This window comes from Myodes glareolus, chromosome 7 (assembly GCF_982192425.1).
Source record: "Myodes glareolus chromosome 7, mMyoGla1.1, whole genome shotgun sequence".
Lineage (NCBI taxonomy): Eukaryota > Metazoa > Chordata > Mammalia > Rodentia > Cricetidae > Myodes > Myodes glareolus.
In genome coordinates, this window is record NC_142032.1 from 102,040,616 (window position 1) to 102,066,649 (window position 26,034).

At 42.2% G+C, this 26,034-nt stretch overlaps 1 protein-coding gene across 4 annotated transcripts in view; it reads right to left on the reverse strand.

The window, feature by feature from the left end:
• Nucleotides 1-26,034, reverse strand: part of Stim1 (stromal interaction molecule 1) — a 178,299-nt gene that overhangs the window by 4,610 nt on the left and 147,655 nt on the right. For 2 of the 4 annotated variants that reach the window (XM_048429690.3, XM_048429692.3), the window contains exons 6-12: nt 20,248-20,425; nt 15,308-15,485; nt 6,949-7,116; nt 6,338-6,438; nt 5,845-6,080; nt 4,272-4,364; nt 1,853-1,919 (exon numbers count right to left, since the gene is read on the reverse strand). In XM_048429690.3, coding sequence (XP_048285647.1) covers nt 1,853-1,919; nt 4,272-4,364; nt 5,845-6,080; nt 6,338-6,438; nt 6,949-7,116; nt 15,308-15,485; nt 20,248-20,425 — 1,021 coding nt within the window. The remainder of the gene's footprint in view (nt 1-1,852; nt 1,920-4,271; nt 4,365-5,844; nt 6,081-6,337; nt 6,439-6,948; nt 7,117-15,307; nt 15,486-20,247; nt 20,426-26,034) is intronic. The other 2 variants (XM_048429691.3, XM_048429695.3) reach the window with 1 other exon arrangement.

A 26,034-nucleotide genomic window follows, 5' to 3' on the forward strand; every position in this document is an offset into this window, starting at 1 on the left:
TGTACTTCCGAAGGTGAGTCCTTTCTTGGGGTCCCCTAAACTTGTCCCATACAAGGTCAAGGCTACTACCTCCGATCTTAGCCTAACATTTTAACATATTAGCAGGGAAAGTTAATGAGCTGCCAGATCAGGCTAAGGAGAAACTTTCAACTCTTTTCTGTGTCACTTACTGAAACCTTGCAAAAGAACAAGTATCCTAAATGAAAATTCAAGTTCTAGTCTGTGCTCTACCCTAATTATCTCTGAGACCTGGGGAAAATTGCCCTTTCAGAGCCTTAACTTCCTACTCTAACAAGTAAGTATTTCAATATCTGCCTAACTTTTCTTGCCCCAAATTTTCAAATTTGTATTTCTTCTTCTGTAGTGTAATTCCATGAAGGCTGTGCTCATTTACTCAGACAAACCAGACACTTCTTTCCGCATCTCTAGTCGGTTATAAGTAAACTATCTTGCCATGCTGAGACCCAGCTCTTCCCCAGTGGTATGCTGCAGTGCCTCAGAGTCCCTTAGTCTTCTCTTTCCTATCTACTTACAAGCCACTACAATGTTATTTTTAAAATGGAAATATTTTAATTTGTATTTTATTACACATATTGATTTTGTGTATGTGCATACAAGCACACACATATGGCACAGATGTGGAGGTCAGAGGACCACTTCCAGGGGTTGGTTCCTTCATTCTATTATGTGGACTTTTGGGTTCAAAGTCAGGTCATCAGTCTTGGCAGCGAGCACTTGTAATTATCCCACGTCCTTTAAAATAGAAGTACAGCCAATTCACTTTCATCTAGAAACCCTTTATGCTCCACTTCTTAAGAGATAAAGACTAAATCCTTGGCCTTTCTGAACTTTTCATCATTCTGACCTCATCTACTACTGCTTCTCTCCAACACATATGCAATATTTTCATTACAGATATGTAATATGTTCTCACATTTCAATTCCTCTACACATAACAGCTATGCTAGAACACTATTCCTTTGTCCATGAACAGGGCTTTACCACCAATGTCATCTCTTTTGTGACACATTCCACCTAGATACACACTGTTAGTCATTCCTCCTTCCTCAGTACCCCAGAGCACTTATAAAATCGGCTCATAATTGACATGTGTGTGCCATTCCCAGATAAAACTATATGTTGTGATTACTGGGATTTCATCTTACCATCCATGAATCCCTGTGTTCAGAAGAACCTAACACAGTACATTTGTTTAAGGAGTAAAGGAAATGAGAGAACTGATCTGAAAGTGCATAATTTAAACAAGTGTTATAGGATCATGAGGGAAGAGGACCGGTACTCATTTTTAGAGTCAGAAAACCCCAAATAGCAAAGGGAAGACAGGTGTATGAAATTAAGCTGACCTTAATAAGGAAATGCAGAACTGAGAAAGGACAAGGAGGGAGATTCCTCACCACACCTCCCAGAAGTCAACAAGCAGCAGGCAGCAGGCAAAGGCCAAGGTAAAAGCAGTAGAAAGGGAAGGAAGAAAGAAAAGAGAGATAGCTGATACCCCAAGCTCTCTGAATGCCCAGACATCACAGCGGTGTTGTCAGAAGGGGTTGGGTCAGGGTAGGGATCCATCTGGAGGAAATAGGAAGTGCTGTGATGATAATAAACAGGGTGAACATGGACGGTGTTGATGGTGGTGGTGGTGGTGGTGGTGGTAGTGGAGGTGGTGATGGCGGTGGCGATGGTGGTATTGGAAGAGGAGCAGGAAGAAGAAGCAGAGGCAGATGGAGGGCTGGTCCCGTGGCCTTCAGAACTGAAAGACTGTCCAGATGAAAGGCTACGCATTCGCCGCAGAGATACCCGGCTTGTCAAGAAGTGGCCAGCCTCGCCCTCTACCAACCTCTGAGATCCCAGGCCATGTTGTGGCTCCGTCAGGCGCTGCCGAACACTGCTCTGCAGGCTGGGAGCTGCAAGGAGAGTAAAGAGAATATAAGGACTGGCCAACCCAGGTTGGATGCAGGCAAGCAGGTACCCATAAAGATATGCCTGCTAGATACCTCTCTGGACCTTTGATACCCAATCTAGGGAGAAGGACACCACCTCCCAGAAACCTCCCGCTATGGGACCTGAAAGGATGGGAAATTGTAGAGGAGGTGCCCGGGTCAGTTTTAGTGGTAACTCCAGTGGAAGGAGACCTGAGGCCAATGTCACTATAAAGGGAAGTAGCAAGGCAGTTAGTGGGAGGACACAGGCAGGGCAGTACAGGATAGGGGCTTGGAGCAAGGTCCGGGAGAGCAACAAGAACCAGCCTTTCCTTTTTAACCAGACTCAGTAAGTAATTCACAACACAGACAAGGACTTATACACAAATATGTTTGTTGGATCGTTATTAATAGTTGCATAGAAGTATACATAAAGATGAAATGACTGAAAAATGAGAGCAAATCTATTTGCTGGGAGACAGCAGAGACATCAAAAGTGATACTTATAAAAAATTTTTTAAAGATTTATTTATTTATTATGTATACAGTATTCTGCCTACATGTATGCCCAGAAGAGGGCACCAGATGGTTGTGAGCCACCATGTGGTTGCTGGGACCTCTGGAAAAGCAGCCAGTGCTCTTCACCACTGAGCCATCCCTCCAGCCCCCACTTATGAAAAAATTTTTAAGAACATGGAAGATACTTATTAAAGTTCCTGGAGCTGGAGGTGGTAGGACATAACTGTAACCTCAGCATCTGACAGGTCAAGGCAGCAGAGTTAGTTATGAGTTAGAAGCCAGCAGACTGTAAAGTGAACTAGAGATTACCTGGGCTGTATAATAAGACTCAGTTTCAGAAAACAAACATCAAAAACTTTCAAGGAACAAAGAAGGATAAAAATTTTTATGAAATGGTCTTGAACTTTGGAATACAAAACACTAAAGTTTGAACCCAAGCCTTTCTACTTCTAACTGTAACCCTAAACCACTTACATTCTCATTTTAACCCATATTTGTAGAATCCTGTGAGGTTGTTCTGAGACTTTCAAGCACCCCAAAAAACCCACACAGGTCACTGCACTCAATAAATATTTTAGCCACCTTTTAAAAATTCACAAGAGAATGGAGAGATGTCCACCTTTAAAAAATTCACAAGAGAATGGAGAGATGTCCCATCTGCTAACTGTATGCTCTGCTCTTGCAGAGGGTTTGAGTTTGGTTCCCAGCACCTACTTTGAGCAATTCACAAGTACCTGTAACTCCAGCTCCAGGGATCCAATGTCTTCATCTGGCTCTGTGGATACTGCATTTATGTGCACAAACCCAAACTCAAGACACATACATAGACACATAATTTCAAATAAAAATAAAATCTTCTCCTAAATTGACAAAAAAAAAATCAAGAAAAAGTATTCAGCTATGGTGAGACAATAAATGCCTTTTTTGTTTTTGAAGACAGGGTTTCTCTGTGTATCCCTGGCTATCCCAGAACTCACTTTATAGACCAGGCTGGCCTCTGCTTCCTGAGTGCTGGGATTAGAGGCATGTACCACCATACCCGGAATGAATGCCTTTTAAAAATGCTATTATTCACGTGTTTTGTTTTTTTCTTTTACTTTCCAAATTTCCTCTAATACATACATAAATGACAATGACCTAGTTCCTGGATCAGTGCTGCAAACCAGGCTCTTGTAGGATAATTATCACCCTGACCTGGGCACCAGGAACCTAGGGATGAGCCAGAGCATGTCTTTAGGTTCAATCCCAGCTAAACTTAAAAAACAACAACTACAAAAACTTACTCCTTAAGTTGGAGAAAGTCAGAGGTTATTAGGGTGGCAGAGTTTTACGGGGCCAACCCACGGAGAGAACACAATTCCACAGTGTGGAAACGTAGGCAGCAGGGCTTATACAGCTGCTAACTTTCAAAGCATGAAATGCTTGAAGAGAAAGAAACCCATAATAGGAAAGGAAGAGGGTGGGGAGTAGAAAGTGGGAGATAAGGGAAGAACATGAAAAAGAAAAGAGAGGCATGTTCTTTCCTTTCCTTTCACTCCCGGCCCAGCTGAAAGAAGGTCCACTAGGACATCTGTGGCTGGGCTGAGGGGAAAGGCCTACGCCTTCCACCACTATAGATGTCTTCTCTCCAGTCCTCAGCTGAGCAGGCTGATTCTCATCACCCCCGAACCCCTCCCTTCAGTTAGTAGGGACAGTGCTGAGGGAACAGGGGGAGCAGGCAGGGGTGTGAGGCAGGCAAGAGAAGGGGCCCATTGGATAGGAGTGTCGGTTTAGTTCCAAAAGTCGGAAAAACAAAAGCCCCAAAGGGGCTCCTCAAACCCGGGTATTTCCAGAGGGATTGATCATCCGAGCCGGCGGATGTAGAGCAGAGAGAGCGGTCACTGAACCTACGCCCCATCAGCCAGGCAGCATCTAGGGTCAACAGCCAGGCCAAAAGGAGAAGAGAATCTGATTTATAAAGGGCTTTGGCCTGTCTATCAATGGGATACAGGAAGGGCTGGGGACAGGGAATGAGTAGAGAACAGAACCTTCCGAACTAACAAAGGTTCCTCCTAACCTAGAGAGCACAGGAGTCTTTAGATCAGTAAGTTAGGATCCAGACTTGCCTACTAGTGACCCAAACCTTGTTAGGCCTTTGGCTAAAGAACTAACAAGATATCAGATCAAGTCAGGTGTGCTGGCACAAATCTTTAATTCTTGGGGGACAGGGGTTGAGTTTGAGGCCAACATGATTTTCAGAGTTCAGGCCAGCCAGAGCTTCATAGCAAGATCCTGTCTCAAAACAACCAAAACCAAACCAAAACAAAAAAATATCAAATCAAAGATCCAAAGAGGCTTGGCCTTTATGTACTACTGAAAAAATTCACATGGTCCTACATATTTATAATCAACACTTGGTGGGGTGGAAATCAGGAGGATTATCAGAAATTCAAGCCTGGACTAAACAGCAAGTTCCAGAATCAGCACATTAAAAAGGACATTTACAAATAAATTTTGTCTGAAATATAAATTTGGCCTGATCAAAGGACCTGGACTTCAAGGGAGGCAGGGAATTATATGGCCTCCTGAAAATGAGAGCCTAAACCAGCCCTACATTCCTCTGCACTGGTAAGGTACGGACCCAAGATAACACCTTTACCATAGATATGCCTAATTTGTTTAGCTAAAATAATCTCCCATTCAAATAAAAATTCAGCTGTAGACCAGAAGGGGAGTCACTATAGAATTCCCACAGAATACTGTCCCTTTAGGCTGAGCTCTAAGCTCCTGTCACCTTTGGGGGAAAGAAGAAATAAGGAAGAACCAGAATAGAGATGGGGATAGGAGGAGTCCACGCTTGGTAGGTAGCCAGACATACTTGTACAGGAGTTCTCTCTGGACAAGAATGCCTCCTGGTTTGGAGACTTTAGGGATAGATCACTTTAAAAGATTGTTACTATTTGGGGTTCTCACGCAGAAAGGCAAAGAAAAGAGACATCATTCTATTCACTTGCTTTAGTAATTAAGAATAAGAAACAAAGTGAAATAAATAAATATAAACAGTCCAAATTAATATTATTTTATACTATGAATAAAAAGTCTCTAAAGAAGAATATTTTTTTCATAAAGATAAATAGTGGGGGAAGAAAAAGGAGGACTAAACAAACAGAAAAACAGAAGAAAGAAAGAGACACAGACACAGGACAGAGAAGGCATATAGCAAGGGGAAAAATACTAAAAGGACAGTTATAAAGAAATATTGTAGTGTGAATTGTTTTATTAACCAATGATAGGAGCTGACTTCTTTTCTGGTTAGCTTCCCCAACTGTTGTACAAGCACAGCAGAGGCAACAGACTTCTCATCTTGTACACCAAATGTTACTTCTCTCAATCCTACAAAAAGGTCACCTACACTGCATGGACAAGGGTGATACAATCTCCTCATCCATGTCATCCACGTCGTCAGTCATGATGAAGTGGGCAGGGTTAGGGCGAGTACTACCCATCCAGCTGGGGTCTATGTTGAGGGCAGCCACCAAGGAGTGGATGCCAGGATTATTGACAATCTGGAAGCCACAGAGGATCTCAATCTGCTGCCACCGGTGCAGGCGCTCCCTCAGTGCTGCTGTCACCTCGCTTAGTGCTTGCCTAAAGACAGATGAAAGAAAACTGCAGGTGCGGGCCATGTGGCAGCCCCAACAAGAACAAAGTCACTTTTCAGAGGAACACACGGGATATAGACATATATGAATAAAAACCACAATATATTCATAAACTTAAGAGCAAAGTGGGAGCTGCATCAAGGCTTGGCCAGGAGATCAGAGATGTTACCCCATCATGAGAAGATGGAATTGGGGTCAATCTCTAACATGGTCATTGTGGAGCTGATAACTAGTGCTACTTACTTAGCAGTTAAGATCTTATGATCCACATCATCCAGAGAAGAGCTGTGGGCCACATGGAAGGTACCAAACAGTGTGTTTCTCTTCTTTTTTATTTTCTCAGCCTGCAAAGATGAAGAACCCAGCTTAAAGAGAGTTGGATTCATGGTTGAAAAACATAAGGCCTTCCTATAGCTGGGTTCCCATCCCATTAACACAACTTAAGCTTCACAAGGAAAAGGAAGAGAACAAGGAAAAGAAAAAAGTAAAGTAAGGCAAGGGGAGGAAGCAGGTGGATTGGTTGAGAAGTAAAGGATTCAATGTCAGTGCCCCAAGCCCAGAAGAGCTTCTATTCCTCTGGCAGCTGGGAAAACTGAAAAAAGCTTGCCCTCTGCCCACCCCTACTTGATTTATCATGCCCAGAATACAAGAGAGAGTACCCAGTACTCAGTACCTCCTCCAAAAATTAGAAATTTGTACACTAGAGAAGGAAACAGAACCCACTGCCAATGTATCTCTTCACTCAAAAGGAGGGACAGGTAGAGTAGAAAAGAATAGAGGGAGGGAACATAAAAAGAAGAGGGCAGGAAGGAGGGAAGAGGGCAAAAAGAGGCCAACAGGAAAGCAGGCCTCACCCCCTCCTTGGCCACCAGCAGCTGCTTCTCGGCATTTTGCTTCTTGATGTTGTAGTACTGCACCTCCACTTCATGTGTCAGCTGCAGCCACTTCTGCAGGGCCTCAGGAGCATACCATGAGCTGTGTGATTCGAGCTCCTTCTCTGCTTTCCTCAAGGCCTCTCGAACCTATGAGGACATAGAAAGTGGGTCTGTCTGTTGACATTAAGACCCTCTCCTGCACTCTGTACAATTCTTCAAAACTCAGAGTCTATACCTGCTTTACAATTCTTGCAGTAGGAAGACATGACAATAATTGTTCTCTGAATTTCATATACAAAGAAGCAAGCATAAAGAAGAAAAACAGCCTACTTAAGATCACACTGTTGCCAGGCAGTGGTGATCTTAAACACTCAGGAGGCAGGGGCAGGTGGATCTCTGTGAGTTCAAGGCCAGTTTGATCTACAGAGCAAGTTCGGGAAGTGCTCCAAAGCTACACAAAGAAACCCTGCCTTGAAAAACCAAACCAAACCAAACCAAACCAAAAGAAAAAGATCATACAATCAACAGTGGCAAGCAGAATTCAAACGGAGGCTTTTTTTTTTTTTGGTCCTGGCACACTCTTCTCTCCTGTCACAGCAGCTTAGTCTCCTGATCACACAGCCAGTCTCTGTGAGCCCTCCTGAGCCAGCCCCTCCGTGGAGTCTGTGTATGGGCTTCAAGACACCATAACGAGGGCAGGAGAGATGCAAGGTTAAGAACACTGGCTGCTCTTTCAGAGAACCTGGGTTCAGTTCCCAGCACCCACATGACAGCTCACAACTGTCTGTAACTCCAGTTCCAGGGAATCTAACACACTCTTCTAGTTTCCTTGAGCACCAGGCACACATACGGTATATAGACATAGACGCAGGCAAAATACTCATACACATTAAAAAAATAGTAAATTTAAAAAATACCATAAAGTGGTAGACAAAGCACTTGGTTGGAATTTTAATTCTGGTAGATGGATAGATGAATCAGCAGTAAAGAGTGCACAGTGCTCTTGTAGAGGGCATGTTCAATTGCTAGCACCACATGACACAGCTCACAACTGCCTATAACTCCAGCTTCAAAGGGAGCCAATGCTTCTGGCTCTGTAGGCAGTAGCACACAGGGGCACACACCACAGTCTTCCGAAAGAGCAGCCAGAGCTCTTAACCACTAACCCGTCTCTACAGTCTTAGTTTTAGTTTTTTAAGGACAGGTCTCGTGCAGCTCAGGATGGCCTCTACCACCTGAGTCAGGCATGAGTCACTATGTCTGGCATTAATTACCATTTTTACCCTTTTTCTACAAGAGACTGAATATAGACACTAATAAAGGAATCTAGGATGCCTGTGGTGGTGCACGCTTATAACTCCAGTTTTTGGGAGACAGAGGCAGGAAGAGCTCAATAGTTCAAGGCTATCCTAGTCTATAGGGAAAGAGCTTGTATCAGAAACAACAAAAAGAGAACACAGCAGCCTTTGGTGGTTTGAAAGAAAATGGTTTCCAAAGAGAGTGGCACTATTAGGAGGTGTGGCCTTGTTGGAGGAAGTGTGTCACTGGGGGGGGGGGGCAGCTCTGAGGCCTCTTCTGCTCAAGCTTCCCTCAGTGTGACTGTCAAAGTGACTTCCTATTCCCTGCAAGATATAGGACTCTCAGCTACTGTCTGACTGTGCAACACCATGTTCCCACCATGACGGTAACTCTCTGAAAATTTAAGCAAGCCACCTCAATTAAGAGTTTCCTTTATAAGAGTTGCTGTGGTCATGGTGTCTCTTCACATCACCCTAAGACACAGCCCAATAAGCCAGACATTTAAAAGATATGTAAACTTGTAAGGAGTCACTATTTTTATTAAATTGTTTATAGTTGCCAGGTAGAGACGGTACATGCCTTTAATCCTAGTCCTTGGAAGGCAGAGGCAGGCAGATCTCTGAGCTTGAAATCAGCCTCTTCTACAGAGTTAGTTCCAGGACAGCCAGGGCTACAAAGGGAAACCCTGTCTTTAAAAAACAAACAAACAAACATACAAACAACAACAACAACAACAAACAGTTTTAGTTTGGAAAATTTAGGGTTTTTTTAAATAAAATGTTATTTATTTTGATTGGTAAAGAATTTAGTACAGTTTTTTATTTACTAAATATTTAAATGTTTTTTTTTTATTTTACCTCACCTTCCTCTGTGCTGGAATTACAGGAATGAGTTACAGTGCCTGACTTCATATGTTTCATGTATAAGGTCCATCTTATTTTTATTTATTTATTGGTTTTTTGAGACAGGGTTTCCTTGTGTAACAGTTATGGCTGTCCTTGAACTCGCTTTGTAGACCAGGCTGGCCTCAAACTCACTGAGATCCACCTGCCTCTGCCATCCAAGTGCAGGGATTAAAGGTGTGCGCCACCACCACCCGGCCCATCTTAATTTCTAATAGGGTAAATATCAATAGTAAAACTCCCACAGAAGATCCTAAGTAATTTTTGGAGGTTTTATAATTTGTTTTATATAGCACAGTGCATACAAAGAGCTGGAATGATCTTTCACTGGACCAATGGTCATGAACAGTCCACTCCAGTAAGATCATTTTCCTAACTTAATGAAGCATATGTCCCTCCAGAGCTGATAGAAACCCTGCCACTTCATGCTCAGACTCTTTCTAAATAAGATAGCAGCCGTTTGAGTAGACTCATCAAGAGTGAGAACCATGACCCAACTGTCATAGGTAGCTCCAGCGGAGGTGACAGTGTGAACCTCTCTTGTCTTCTGGGATCCAAGAAAAAAAAAAAAAAGAGGGAAGCAGGGCAAACATGTGCTCTTCTGGAGCGGGAGAATTGTCTGTATTCTGTCAATCATGTTTTAAATAAAACGCTGATTGGCCAGGCAGGAGGTGCAGGTGGGAAAACCAGACAGGAAGTGGAAATGATGCAAGGAGAGGAGGATAACTCTGAGGAGAAGGAAATTGATTCCTCCCACTCCTGCCCAGATCACCAAAGCAGCAGGATGTGAGCTGCCCCACTGAAAAAGGTACTGAGCCACATGGCTAAAATAGATCAGAAAAATGGGTTAATCAAGATATGAGAGTTAGCCAGTGGGAAGCCTGACCTAATGAGCCAATCAGCATTATAACTTACGGAGTTCTGTGTGGGTGATTTTCTCTGGGACTAAATAATTGTGGGGACCTGGTGGGAGGACAGAAAAACCCACAAACAAGCAGGCCCGACCTCTTCATGTTACACTCTTCAATTTTTTTTTCAAAATATTCTTTAAGATTTAAAAGGGTTGTGAAGTCAGACATGATGCTGCACACATAATCTTGGCCACTTAGGAGGCTAAGGCAGGAAGATCACAAGTTCAAGGACAGCCTGGGCAATATAGCAAGGCTCTCTCAAAAAGAAAAGATATGGGGCAGAAGCCTAGTGGCAGGCCTTAATCTGAGACACTATGGAGGACTGGAGCAGTTTGGACTACAAAATGAATTCAAGCCTAGGTTGATTGATTGATTGAGTGTGTGTGTGTGTGTGTGTGTGTGTGTGTGTGTGTGTGTGTGTGTGAGAGAGAGAAAGAGAGAGAGAGAGAGAGAGAGAGAAAATCTGCATCAAATTTTAAAAAACTGTGCTAGAAATATGGCTCAGCAATAGAGTAATTGCCTAGTATATGCAAGGCCGTGGATTCAAGTCATTTTCTTCATGGTGGCATTTGATGATTCTAGGTGAGGGCTCATTTACACTGCTGAGTAATACTCAACTAAGTTAGTATTCTAAAATTAATTTTTTCATTTTCCTGTAGATAACAACTTGGCTTTTTTAGATTTTATGACTAGCACTACAATAGATGTAGTGTTACTGAATATCTATCTTTTAGTGAGCATAAACAGTCATTTCTGTTGGGTATAAAGCAACAGAGCATTTATGCATTAGCTTTAGTAGAAACTGTCAAGCAGAGTTTGGAATGTAGTTCAGTACTAGAGTGCTTGATAACATGTAAAGCCCAAGTTTGATTCCCAGCACTGGAGGCAGAGAAGGGGGTAGGAAAATGCCAAGTATTTTTTTACAATAATTGTACCTACCAATATTGCTACCACTGATGCAGGACCTTTATGTTTTTAGGCACTCTGGTAGATGTAATGGTATTTCATTGTTATTTTAACTTTCACTTCCTTAATATTGGTTTTTTATAACTGGTCATTTGTCTTGTGACTCTCTTCTCACTTAGAAACTTGGGTTGAAGAGATACAGAGTGGCAAAGTCTGAAAATAAAAGGGTACCACTCAGTGAGTCCAGGGTGGAGGTGGATTTAAGTCTAGTTCTTTAGAACAAGCCTCAAACACCTGAGCTAAGTTGTAGTTAAAATTGGCAAACCTTGGAATTTCCTGAACTCCAGCATACTGGATTCTTGTGATGATGTGAAAGATATAGACTCCAAAGGGAGTGGTACTATTAGGAACGGCAGCTTTTTTGGAGTGGGTGTGGCCTTGTTGGAAGAAGTGTGTCACTGTGGAGGTGAACTTTGAGGTCTCATAAATGTTCAAGCCACACCCAGTATGCCAGTTCACTTACTGTTGCCTGCATATCAAGATGTAAAACTCTCAGCTCAGCTTCAGCACCATGTCTGCCTGCAAGCTGCCATGTGCCACCATGATGATAATGGACTAAATCTCTAAAATTGTAAGCCACCCAATTAAATGTTTTCTTTTATAAGAGTTTCCATGATCTGGGAAGTAGAAAAAGACAAGATCTGAGTAAGTTGGGAGCATGGGAACCATGGGAGAGGGCTGAAGGGAAGGGGAGAGGCAGGGAAGGAGCAGAGAAAAATGTATAGCTCAATAAAATCAATAAAAAATAAAAATAAAAATAAAAAAAAAGAGTTTCCATGGTCATGGTGTCTCTTCACAGCAATAGAAACCTTAAATACTTCCATGAGCAAGAGAATAGCTGGGAGTAGTACTGGGAGCTAAGGAAATATTTTAAGATGGAGCCCTACCCTGACCTTACATTTACAAGATCCTGGCTGCAAGACTCAACCAGAAGGAAAAGCAAGCTGAGATAAGGTTGATCACATGGGCACATGCCAGAGCAGGAGTTGTGACTCCCATTTGCCCATCTGCACCACCCCACCCAGCTCAGCTCCATGTCCAGGGCCTACTGCTAACATCACAAAGCTGGAAATGCAAGCTCATTCCCACCAACATGCAGAGCCGCTCTGTGCACAGTTGCTGATTCTGCGCACTCTGGACAATAGCCTCCCTGCCTTCCCTGAATACTTGAATACTTCCCTTCCTGCAATACTGGAGGCCTTTAAGAGACCTCTCTTGATCTCTCTTGATTTCTGTGTCCCCACCTGAGTACAAAGATACAGATGGCACTGCACAGAAATGGCATGGAAAAAGACAAATCAAGCTCTGAAGGCTTCTGAATCTGTATTAAGGGTATTCTGTAAACCCCACAGAGCTAAATCCCAGGGGCCCTTGCTCAGTGATTTCTGTCTCTGATATACTGGCTCCTTAGTCAACAGGAGTTAGCGGTTCTAATCTTTTTTTCCCTAGTTCACCTTAGCACAGGCCAGCCATCAACATAACAGGTAGCAGACATGACTTGAATTCTCTTGATCCTCCTGCCTCTAATCCTAAGGGTTGATTACAGGCCTATATCACAACTCCAGTTTTTGTTTTGTTTCCTAATTTTGCTGTTGTTGTTTCTGATACAAGGTCTCACTGGTTATTATCCCAGGCTGGCCTGGAACTTAGAGTGGCCTACCTCTCTCAGCTATATGCTACACTCACTGGACCTACACCTCTACTTTTGTGAGATTTCTTTAAATTCATTTATGCCTCTAGCTTTCCCTACCCCTGTATACTGATTTTCAAATTGCTTAAGAGGGACTAATTTGGTATTTTAGATCTATGTGTGGTAGATTGATTATAAAATAAAATTATTGCTAGACGCTAAAAATAAAATAAAAACTTGAGTTGTCTTTTCTTGTTTGTAAGAGTTCTTTATGGGGCTGGAGAGATGGCTCAGAGGTTAAGAGCTTTGCCTGCTCTTCCAAAGGTCCTGGGTTCAATTCCCAGCAAACACATGGTGGCTCACAACCATCTGTAATGGGGTCTGGTGCCCTCTTCTGGCCTGCAGCCATACACACAGACAAAATATTGTATACATAATAAATAAATAAATAAATAAATAAATATCTTTTAAAAAGAGTTCTTTATATACCCTGGATGTAAGCATTTGTGTGTGTGTGTGTGTGTGTGTGTGTGTGTGTGTGTGTGTGGACACACACGCGCGCATTACCCATATATATATATAAAATATTTCCTCTCTGATTGTGGTTTGCCTTTTTACTTTCTTTTAAAAAATATTTATTTATTTATATGTTATAAATAAATACTAAAATATTTATTTATTCATATATTATTTATTTATTCATTATTTACATGTATGAATGTTTTTTCTGAATGTATTTATGTGTTTCATATATGTGTTGGATGCTCTCAGAGGTCAGAAGAGGGGTTTGAACCCGCCTGGAACTGAAGTGATGGATGATTGTGACCTACCATTTGGGGGCTGGAACTCAAACCTGGATCCTCTGCAAGACCAAGTGCTCGTAATCCCCAGTTATCTCTTCAGTTTTGTTTGGAGGGTGGGGAGTGTTGCTTTGTTTTTTGAGACTGGGTCTTACTATATAGCTCTGGCTGGCCTGGAACTTGCTATGTATACCAAGGTGGTCTAGAACTCAGAGATCCTTGAGTGCTGGGATTCAAGGTATGTACCACCACACCCAAGTGGTTTTTGTTTATTTTTGCTTTCTTAAGACTGTCTTGTAATGGAAATCAATCATCAATTACTACATGCAACCTGACTCACAATGTTCTCAAAGAAACCAAGCACAAAAAGCATATATACATAATGTCATTCTTTTTGTTGTTTAATTTTTGTTGTGCTGGAGATTGAGTCCAGAATTATATGTATGGTGGGAAAAGATTGTAGTACTAATCACACTCCTAGCACTATATTATGTATGTATATTGTGGGTGGGATGGAAGAGATACATATGAGTACAGTGCTCATGGAGGCCAGAAGAGGGTGTTGGGTCCCTCGGAGCTGAAGTCACAGGCACTTGCGAGCCACCTAACATGTGTGCTGGGTCCTCTTTAAGAGAACATCCTCTTAACTGTTAACCCTTCTCTCCAGCCCCACTGATATTTTTATAAAATTCAAAACCATCCAAAACTAATCTAGTTTAGAGGTTATGACAACAGTTATTATTGGAATAAAATTTGACAAGATCAAAAGTGAGCTTTCTGAGCGGTGCTTACACAGGCATCTCCATAGTAACAACTTAGTGGCTCCATACTTAGGATTTGTTCACCTGATGTAAATACCTCAGTGAGAAAGGGAAGGTATAAAATAATCACTTTTATCTCCCATTATCTGCCATTCTTTGAAAATAATGATAAACATTTTTTATTTTATTGATATTTATTGAGCTCTACATTTTTCTCTACTCCCCTCCCTGCCTCTCTCCTCCCTCCTCCAATCCTCCCCCAAGGTCCCCATGCTCCCAATTTACTCAGGAGATCTTGTCTTTTTATACTTTCTACTTCCCATGTAGATTAGATCTATGTAAGTCTCTCTTAGTGTCCTCATTGTTGTCTAAGTTCTCTGGGATTGTGGTTTGTAGGCTGGCTTTCTTTGCTTCATGTTTTAAAACCACCTATGAGTGAGTACATGTGATAATTGTCTTTCTGTGTCTGGCTTACCTCACTCAAAATAATGTTTTCTAGCTCTATCTATTTTCCTGCAAAATTCAAGCTGTTGTTATTTTTTTCTGCTGTGTAGTACTCCATTGTGTAAATGTACCACATTTTTCTTATCCATTCTTCGATTGAGGGGCATTTAGGTTGTTTCCAGGTTCTGGCTATGACAAACAAAGCTCTATGAACATAGTTGAGCACATGTCCTTGTGGCATGATTGAGCATCCTTTGGATATATATTCAAAAGTGGTTATTACTAGGTCTTGAGGAAGGTTGTTTCCTAATTTTCTGAGAAATCCCCGCACTGACATCCAAAGGGGCTGTACCAGCTTGCATTCCCACCAGCAATGCAGAAGTGTTCCCTTTTCCCCACAACCTCTCCAGCATAAGTTGTCATCAGTGTTTTTGATTTTGGCCATTCTTACAGGTGTAAGATGGAATCTCGGTAAACATGTTTTAAAGCCTTTCCACTACCCTTATTTGTAAGTCTAGAGGAAAGATTTGAACCATATTTAGAAAGCTTCACACATGAAGCTTCCCAGTCAGACTCTGGCCCCCGCCCTTATATGCCCCTTGAGGCATCTAGTGCACTCTTTTACCTGCTCCAGCTCTTCCTCAGCGTATTTCTGGCGGCTCCTCTCATTCTCAGTGCCCTCCCTCAGCTCCTTCAGTCGCTGAGCTTCCTGCTTAGCAAGGTTGATCTCATCGCGCAGCTTCTTCTCCAGATGGACCTTCTCTACTTCCACTGTGCGGTGCTCCTCCTGGGCCTTGTGCAGCCTAGGAGTTGAAGGGGCAATATAGAGAGCTAGAGGAGACCAGGCAAGGTGCCAGCTAGCATGCCATGAATTACGATGATAAGGAAGAAAACGGGCTCTCAGCATCTAGTTTCTCTGCTGGCTATGGAGATCTGAGCTAGTCATGGCCAACAGAAACCACAGTCATTAGTCTTAATTCTTAAGTTAGCCATTTTCTGTTGCTAGTAAACAAGACCATGAAGCCAGGCTCACAGACACTGGACACCTCCCCTAAAGTACCTCACACATTGAATCTATAACAACTACTAGTTTGCAAGGCAGTACACATTTGAGTCCACATCAGCCTGGGACAGACTGAGTATCAAGAAAGGAAATAAATGGCTAGAATTCAAATCTTTGTGATGTCAAAGTCTACAATTATTCTCCCATTTCAAGATGTATGGAAGGTTCAATAAATGTAGAAAGCACTTAATGATAGACAAAAGTGAGGCAATTCCTGATGGTTCAGATTCAGGTGAGGTGGTGGAAGGAGAGAAGAATTATTAGCTGGACCTCTCTTAGACTCTCAAATGTCTGTTCCAAGCAGCATGCACTGTGCTCACACACATACACACAGAGAATGATGTGGGATTCCACTCTGTATGCTATGAATATGTTTTATTACCCTTGGTTACCAAAGAAGCTGTTTGGGCTAATGGCTTAGTAGAATAAAGCCCAGTAGGAAATCTGAACAGAGATACAGAGAAAAAGGAGACACCATTTAGATGCTGAAGGAGAAAAATGCTAGTTGCTGGCCAGGTTCTTTAATAACCAATGGTAATAAAACATATTCATAGTACACAGAGAGGAATCCCACATCATTAGACACACACACTGAAATGCATGTCCAAGCAAGGGACTGGACTGAGCAGGTCTTAAAAGATTATCTGCTGCTTTTGGTACTATGGATTTGTCATAGTTGATTAGATTTTAAGGAAATCTGTAACAATAAAACTCTATCAAGCCAAGTGGTGGCAGCACATACTTTTAATCCCAGCACTCGGGAGGCAGATTGATCTCTGTGAGTTTGTGTGTAAATCAACCTGGTTTACAGAGCAAATTCCAGGACAGCCAGGGCTACACGGAGAGACCCTGTCTGGGATGGGGGGTGAAGGGAGGGAAACATTGCCTATTCCAAAGTTGACCAGCAGTAGACTGTCTACAGTGTGATTCTACAATGAAGGGAGAATACATGGTGTTGAATGAGGCAAAAGAATGAGTGATTGACTGTGACTGAAAGGAGCCAAGGAAGGAAATGTCTGGAGTAGATTTTTGCTGGCTAATTTTATACCAACTTGACATAGCTAGAGTTATCTGAAAGGAGGGAAACTCAATTGAAAAAATGCCTCCAAAATATCCAGCTGTAAGGCATTTTCTTTATTAGTGACTGATGGTGAAGAGCGCAGCGTGCTGTAGGTGCATACTTGTCTGCGGCTGCAGCTCTGCAAAGAACAAACAGTAATCTACAAGCAGCTCTGCAACAACAGCACTCGGCTGCCACTTTGTCCCCTGAGAAGGAGTTGACCCTCCCTAGGATGGACACCAGATGGCGATACTGCATAGCTTAAAAAGAAAAGAAAATCAGAGGTGCCATTTCCTTTCCTGGCTGATATCTACTGTCCCGTGACCCCAACTGCAAAAAACTATACCACTAGGGATTCAACCCTTCACCGAAAGGCTCTAAAACAGCCTCTTCTGAAAAGTCAATATTACCACATCTTTCCTCTTTAATACAGAGTGCCATTAAAGTAAAACGGCCCACTCATATCTCCATTGTCTAATAGAGATAGAGCTCAATAAATATCATTGGGTGCAGAAATGAGAAAATAAATGTAAATCAAACAGTGTCCTACTCTAAGGCAACTATCAATTGGCAATACAAGGAAAAAAAGCAGTCACCTGTGTGACATTTCATCTGTTTCCTCATCCCAAAAGGAAATAAAATTCCTGCCTACCTCAAAGAACTGTTTGGAAAGCAATAAACTCCTAATTAGAATGTATATGTAGTGTTATACGTATTTGCACCAAAGCTTCATGATAGCAGTATTTCTATAGACAGGAGGGACAAGGTAGCATGTGGGCTCTGTATTCTGTCAGAGAAGGGCATGTGTGTGTATATGCACAAGTCTAGAGGAGGGTATCTGTCTCCTGCTTGGTGCTACAGTGGTCACTGAGCTCAGGAGGCTTTAGAGAGCAGGAAGGGCTCAAAGCTTAAGTTTTATCCCCAGACTTGGAATGTCTCTTGCTTAGATTCTTTTGTCTTTGGAATGAAAACAGTACATATTTTTCAGACAAATGAAATATGGGAATTGTTCAGACAGCAGTAGTTAGCCTCTAGTTGGCAAGGATCCAAGAACAAGGGGCCCAGCAGAGTATCCATGAATCAGCTTAGAAATCAAACTCCTCTTACCCGCTAGAAGCCAAGCCCATAGAAATGAATCTGGTAAAGCTGAGTGTCAAAATTCCTAGCTCAGAGGTTAGAGAAATGGCTCAGCAGTTAAGAGCACTTCTGCTCTACCAGAGGGGCAGGGATCACAGAGTGGCTCACAACTGGCTGGAACTCTAGTTCCGGGGATCTGATGCCTTCTTCTGGTGTCTCAGTTATTAGGCACACACGATGCACACACAGACATGCAGGCAAAAGATTCATACATATAAAATAAAAACAAATCTTTAAAAAAAAAAAACAACCTTGGCCGGGCAGTGGTGGTGCACGCCTTTAATCCCAGCACTCAGGAGGCAGAGGCAGGCTCCAAAGCACTTGAGAGGCCGAGGCAAGCAGATGTCTGAGTTCCAGGTCATACAGGCCTATATAGTGAGATCCAAACCAGCCAAGGATATATTTTTTAAATAATATTAAATTAATTAACTAATTAATTAAAGACACACTCCAAGCAAAAAAAAAGAAAGAAAGAAAGAAAGAAAGAAACCTTGCTCATAAGAAAGCCTTTCCTCATCTATTCAAAGAAGACAGTGTCTGCTACTTAAAAGTAGCTCTTTAAATGTTTCAGGCTGAGGCAGGATCACCATGAATTCCAGGCCAGGCTTGGCTACACAGTGAGATCCTGTCATTAAAAACAAAAACCAAACAAATAACAACAAAAAAACCTAAAGAAGCCAGGTTGGTGGTGCACACCCATAATCCCAACTCTTGGAAACCTGAGGCAGGAGGATTGCTATGAGTTCAAGGGCAGCCTAGATCTGGACTACTTAGTAATATTATGTCTCAAAACACATTTACATATCATGTGCATGCACGGCTATACACAAACACACAAACGCATATGCACACACACACAAATGGGGAGGGGGACACACACCAGGTTTCTTTCTTTTGGGGGACACAAGGACATTCTGAAACAGGGTCTCATAGTCAGACATGAGACTCCCTATGTAGTTGAGAATGACTTTCAATTCCCGATTCGTTGGCCCCCACCCAGATGCTGGAACCTCAGGAACATGTTCAGACACCAATTCTCTTCAGCCCCATCCTTCGGATTAACGACAAAGAGTTCTGAAGAGGAATACACACTGTCCCAGAAGTCAGTACTTAAGGTATGTAGAGTATATGAAAAAGAATTATGGGAACACGATGAAGCTTTTATGAGGCTACTCTATTTCCTATTTCTTCTTCTTCTTCTTCTTCTTCTTCTTCTTCTTCTTCTTCTTCTTCTTCTTCTTCTTCTTCCTCTTCCTCTTCCTCTTCCTCTTCTTTTTTTTTTTTTTCGAGACAGGGTTTCTCTGTAGTTTTTGGTGCCTGTCCTGAAACTAGCTCTTGTAGACCAGGCTGGCCTTGAATTTACAGAGATCTTCCTGCTTTTGCCTCCTGAGTGCTGGGATTAAAGGCATGTGCCACCACCACCCGGCTATTTCTTCTTTCTTTATGAGACAGGGTTGACCTCAAAATTGCTATATAGCGAAAGATGACTTGAACTTCCAATCCTCCTGCCTCCAAGCCCAGTTTAAAAAAAATGTTCTTACATTGAGTGTGTGTATGTATGTCTATGCATACACCCAACATGAGAGCATGTGGAGATTAGAGAATGACCCTGACTTTTGGGAATTAATCCTCTCCTTCCACCACATGGGTTCTGGTATTGAACGCACATGTCAAGATTGGCAGCAAGCACCTTAACCTGCTCAACTACCTTGCCAGGCCCTAAGTCTAGCTTTATGTGGTGTTCGGCACACGCTAAGCATGTGCTCTATCAACTGAGCTATATCCTCAGCCATTTCTGTTTTCTTTTTGAAACAGTCTTACATAGCCCTGTCTCAAACTTGCTAGAAGTCTATGATAACCTTGTGTTCTTGATCCTTCTACCTCCACCTCCAAAATGTTAAGATTATAGACATGCGGCACATGACCAGCTTGTTTTATGAGGTTTCTTTGGGAGCCATGAGAAACTATTAATGTACCTATTTGCATGAGGAAAGAAGCAAGATGTAGGAAAGAAAAAGAATGATTCTCGACCTCTGGCAACAATGCATTTCTCCCTTTCAAGCTCAGACAGAAAAAAGTTTGTTTTGTTTTTAAATAAAATAGAATACAAGCTCCTCTCAAGAGAAGCAACAAGATTCAGGGCAGCTGAACTGGCTGACAGGAAGGTAGCATCTCAAAACCACTCTAGAGGATGGGACAGTCTTTACATTCAAGTCAACAGGGTGCCAGGAGCTAAATGGTTCACAGAACAGGAGACTCCCAAGAGCCGGCAGCACCAGGGCTAGGTAAAGAAGCAAAGCCTTACCGCTCCTGAAGGTCATGCAGACTCTGCTCAGCTCGGTGTAACCCTTCCAGATCCTTCATCATCTTCTTCATGTGCTCCTTAGAGTAACGGTTCTGAATATAGGCAAACCAGCAGCCACCCACGCCGATAACGATAGACACCACCAGCATGAAGTCTTTAAGGTGATTATGTCGAGTCACTGAAAGATACGGGAGACCATGGTGAGTCTGGGCACCCATAACACTACTCACCTGCATCCCTCCTCAATGGTTCCTCTTGTGAAAGGCAGGCAGACCTTTCAACTCAGAAAGAATTGATTCTCTTAGGCACATACACCACACACTATCCGAATAAAGTCTACTTATCTCTCTACCAGTGAAGGCCTGGTTTATATAGGATAACAAGTCTGAGGATAATTTTGAAGGCTTACTAACTCATCCTTCCCTAGGATGCAGTGAGGAGAACAGTGCCTCCTCAGTACATCTCAACCATCTTTGGGATGGGATAGGCCTATGCAACCACGGGGACTCTATGGAATTAAAGACAAACTAACATTCCCTATTTCCATGCAAGAAAGGGGAATTACCAGATCCATGAGGAAAGCCATAGATATTTAATACAGGCTCTCTGAGAGAAAACTGAAGAGCCTTTACTGCAGTGGTTCTCAAACTTGTGGCTCGCGACCCCTCTGAGTCACATATTGGATATCCTGCCTATCAGATATTACTATTTATAACAGTAGCAAAATCACAGTTATGAAGTAGCAATAAAATAATTCTATGTTGGGGTCCCCACAGCATTAGGAGGCTGAAAGCCACTGCTCTAATGGTTACTCTCCAGCCTCTATTAATCCTGTACTTCCAACCATACTCAAGTTTTCATTATTGTGTCCTCAGATACACTAAGATATTTATTCAGCACAGGAGTTACTTTTCTTTCTGGAATATACTTGCTTCCTCCACAGTCTTTACTAAGCGCCTTGGATATTCTTTGTCTTCCCTGAATGTTAAGAACTTCTGTTCTTGGTTTGTTGGGATTCCTCAATGCCAACATCACCATATACACACTTTGGTACTGGGGCTTAAACCTAGGGCCTCAGGAATACTAGGCAAGTCCTCTGTCTTTGAGTTATCCCATCAGCCCTTTTTACTTTTTTGAGGCAGAATCTCATTAACTTGTTCAGTCTGAAGTAAACTTGCGGTCCTCCTTGTTCAATTGGAACCTCCAGGTGGCCCCTGCATGATCCTGAAAGCCCTATTCCTGCCCCTCTCTCTCCCTCCCTCTCTCTCTTTCTAAATCCCATCCTCTCAGAGAATAGTCAACTAAAAAAAAAAGTGCTAAAAAGCCCAGTTACAAATTCCTGGCAACTACTGCAACTCCCGAGTCCCCATCTACGTGGTCCAGCTTTTGACCATACTTGGGCACAAACATGTCATCACCCCTCGCCTACAGGCTATATAATCTCCCTGATTTAGTTTGGGTGAGTGGCTTCTCCAGCCTCAATCTCTGGAACTGGAGAAGCCACCCAGAAGTGGCTTTGTCAAATAAACCTTTTGTTATACTTTTTCAATTTGGCTTATCTGACTTATTGCATTGGCAGAGAAACCTATTATCCTGATACAGAAAACCTATTACAAGTCGCTGGGATTACAGATCTGCACCACCAAGCCAAACTCCTTTTGCATTCTACTCTTTTAATTACATGTATGTATTTGTTATATTGATTTAAAGTAGGTAAGGTGGACGGTGCACGTCATGACACACGTGAGGTCAGAGAGCTCAGTCTCTCCTTCTACCATGGAACTTGAATTAGCAGGCTTGGTAGCAAGAACATTTATCTCCTGAGACATGTCCATCAGTCTTACACTTACATTTTTAAAAGTTTATATTATGTATGTATGTATGTATATATATATGTATATGTATATGCAGGTGCCCACAGAGGTGAGAGGTATGGAATCCCCTGGAGCCAGAGTTACAGGCAGTTGTGAGGTACCTGACATGTACACTGGGAATCAAACTCAGGTCCTCTTCAAGAACAATAAGCATTCTTAACCACTAAACCATCTCTCCAGCTCCCATTCCTCCTTTATGATTCTTGTTTTATTTTATTTTGTTTTGTTTTTGGCTTTTCAAGACAGGGTTTCTTTGTGTAGTCCTGGCTGTTCTGGAACTTGTTCTGTAGACCAAACTGGCCTCACAGAGATCCCTCCCAAGTGCTGGGATTAAAGGTGTGTGCCATCATTGGCTAGCCCCTTAGCAAATATCTATAAATGTCTTGCTCACATGAGACTATTAGATAAGCATTTTTCTGTTTAGTGCTTCTAACCCATACAGACTACTTCTATCTATTTTACTCAGTCTTTACCTTGTCCAGACTGATTTGGAATCATAAACTATTCTTTGAATCAATTTCATATTCTGGAACTCATCATGCAGCTCAGACTAGTCTCAAACTTACAGCAATCCTTTTGCCTCAACCTTAAGAGTGCTGAGAATTACGGGTATGACCAGAGGTTCTCTGGGGTATATGTGACCTCTGCTTACCAAGTGCTAAGATTAAATATATATGCCACCATGCACGGCTATTCTTTATTCTTTTGATATTTTGAAAAAGTACAATATGTCTTTTCTTCCTTTGCTGCTTAGGTTTTAAGTAAGAGGGAGGCTGGAGAGATGGCTCAGAATTTAAAAGCACTGGTTGCTTTCACAGAGGACTGGGGTTCAGTTCCCAGTACTCACTTTGGAGAACTCACAACCACCAATAACTAGTTCCAGGGAATACACTGCCTTTCTTCTGGCCTCTGTGCAAACCTACAATCATGTGGTATACACACATACATTCAGGCTTGCGGCAAGCCCACAAGTATTATACAGTAAATGTACAGCTGACAGATCTATTGGACTAATCCACAGGAGGTGTATGTGTACACTCCACACAGACTAACCCATTTTTGCAGAGTTACAGGGACACCTGTCCTTTGGTTAAATCACTGTCAGTTCTGTAAAAATCTTGTGAAATCATGGCATTTCTCCCTTCTGTAGTATCCCAGCAGGTATAAGCCTGACTTTCCCTGTAGGGCAATCGGATACCTCCCCCTACACCATGAAGCCATGGTATGAAAAGGATTCACTCAGTCAAACCTTTGTTCCCATAGCCAAAATTCACATAAAACTAATCTCCCACAACTATCTTTACTGACCAGATTCATCAACAAGGCAGGAGCCCATATGTCTGCTCTAAAACAGACTCAGGAAGGTGTAATCTACTGGTCTGCTCTGACTTAACAAGCTCCTAATATTCCGTATTTACCCTTTACCTTGGTTTCAGTTAACATAAGATCATGGCCCAGGAAATTAATTGCTTTTATCTTTAACCTTAGAGATACAGAAAAAAGACTTGAGTTGCTAAATCAACCTCAGGGAAAGCAATTTCCAATTGGGTACCGGCAGGGACCCTGCTGGAATCAAAAGCAAAACCTCCATAGAGACCCCCTTTTCACTCAGTCAGCAAGACATTAATGCAAATCAAGCCCTCAGATTACCATAGCTACCGATGCCGTAAGGGAAAATGCACAGAGACTGCAACAGCGCTGCTGCATTCTTCCACAAGTAATCATAAACTTCTGGTTATACTCAAGAAATACAGTTAGTGCACAAAAACTTCCTCTTAGAATTCTGCAATAATTTAAAAGGTTCCATTCTTGTTGATCCTCCCAATATCTGCCTGGGACTTTCTCAGCCACACCCCCTCTGAGATGTAAGCACCTCCTGACTCTGTGAAATGCATGTCTGATACTATTGTTACCACTTATGGGATTGCTACCTTGTCTGTATGCCCATATAAACCGAAAGCCTTGAAGAGAACATCCCTCCTTCTTTCATCTTCCCTCAAGGAATAAAGAAACTCGCAGGAAAAAGTGCCTGAGTCAGTCAGTTCGTTCTTCCCCTCAGATCCCATTCCCAACCCAGTCTTCACTTATTGTAGACGTCCTGTTCTGAACCCTGAGGGAGTGCTGAGGCTGGGAGATTCTGATACAGGCCCACATACATACATACATACATACATACGTACATACAAAATAATTTTTCTGGAAGTAGCATCTTGAGGTAAAATTCATATTATACAAATGAACTGTTCTAAAATGAACAATTCAGGGGCAAGCAGTACATTCTCAATATATGCTAACACCAATTCTACCTAGTTCCAAAGCAAATCTAATCCTCCAAAGTAAAACTTATTGCTCATAAATAAATAAGAGAGGGCAGGGTGTGGTGTAATACATCTTTAATCCCAGCACTCAAGAGTAAGAGGCAGATGGATCTCTATGAATTCAAGCCAAGCCTGATAAACACAGCAATCTCTGGGATAGTCAAGGCTACAAGGAGGAAATGGAGGAGAGACAGTGGCAGCAGGAGCAGCAGGAGCAGGAAGAGGAAGGGGAGGAAGATGAGATCTGGGAATGTATGTAGCTCAATGGAAGAACACTTTGCCTAGCATATGAAAAAAATCTGGGTTCCATTCCCAGTGCCAAAATCACCGTTATTTCTCAATTATCATGATTACTGTTTCTCAGCTGGATGGCCTAGACAACAGAATGATTTCAAGGCCAGCCTAGGAAATATACTGAGACTCTATTTCAAAACAAAATTATGAAATGTGGTGTGGATATAGCTTAGTAAGGTGCCTATCTACGTGCACAAGGCCCTAGTTTGACCCCCAGTGCTGAGAAGGAAAGAACAAAGCTGCAGTCCTCTTAGGAGGCTGAGGGAGGAGACGACTGTCAAGAGTTCTTGTGTGGGAGGGGGTGAAGGGGTTGGTGTCCTTGGCTTACATCTGTAATCCCAGCACTGGGAAGACTGAGGAGGGAGGATTATCACGAGCTCTAGGCTAGCCTAGACTTCAGAGTAAGACAATATATCAAAAAAAAAAAATCCCCCCTTTTTTACTTCTCATTCCTTCCTCTTTCCAGTTCCTGCCTACCACCAATATGAATTTGACTCTATGAATTTACTTATTCTGGGTGTTTTATATAATGAAAACAAAATGTAACCTGTAACTAATTTCTTTTATTCAGCATAATGGTTTTATTTTGTTTTGTTTTGGTGTTGTTTCGCTTTGGTTTGGTTTGATTTTTTTAGACAGGGTTTCTCTGTGTCTTCCCGGCTGTCCTGGAACTCGCTTTGTAGACAAGGCTGGCCTGACACTCACAGAGATCCACCTACCTCTGGCTCCCAAGTGCTGGGATTAAAGGCATGAGCCACCACTACCCGGCCATAATGTTTTTTTTTTAAAGGTATTAATATTGTAGTGTGTATCAGCACTTCTTTCTCATGGTTGCAAACACTCACACTGAATGTATAGAAAACAATGTGTTTATTCACATTATTTCCTCATTTGGCCTTAGACTTATGCTGTTAACAACATGTGTATACATGTACTTGTTTGAGTACCTGTTTCAATTTTTCTGGTTATATACTTATGTATGTAATTGCTGGGTTGTGGTAACTCTTATGTCTAATTTTTCAGGAACCACCAGACTGTTTTTTCATAGTAACTGCATCACTTTACATTATCATCAACAAAGTTGAAGAGTTGCAACTTTTCCTATCTTATTTTCCATTTTTTAGAAACTATTATTAGGAGCTGGAAAGATGGCTCAGCAGTTACAAGCACTTGCTGTGCAATCAAGAGGGCCAGAGTTTGGATCACAGCACCCACATAACAAGCTAGGTACTCCACAATGCCAGTGACTACAGCTCTGAAAGATCCCAGACCCTCTTCTGGCATCTGCATGTGCACACCAG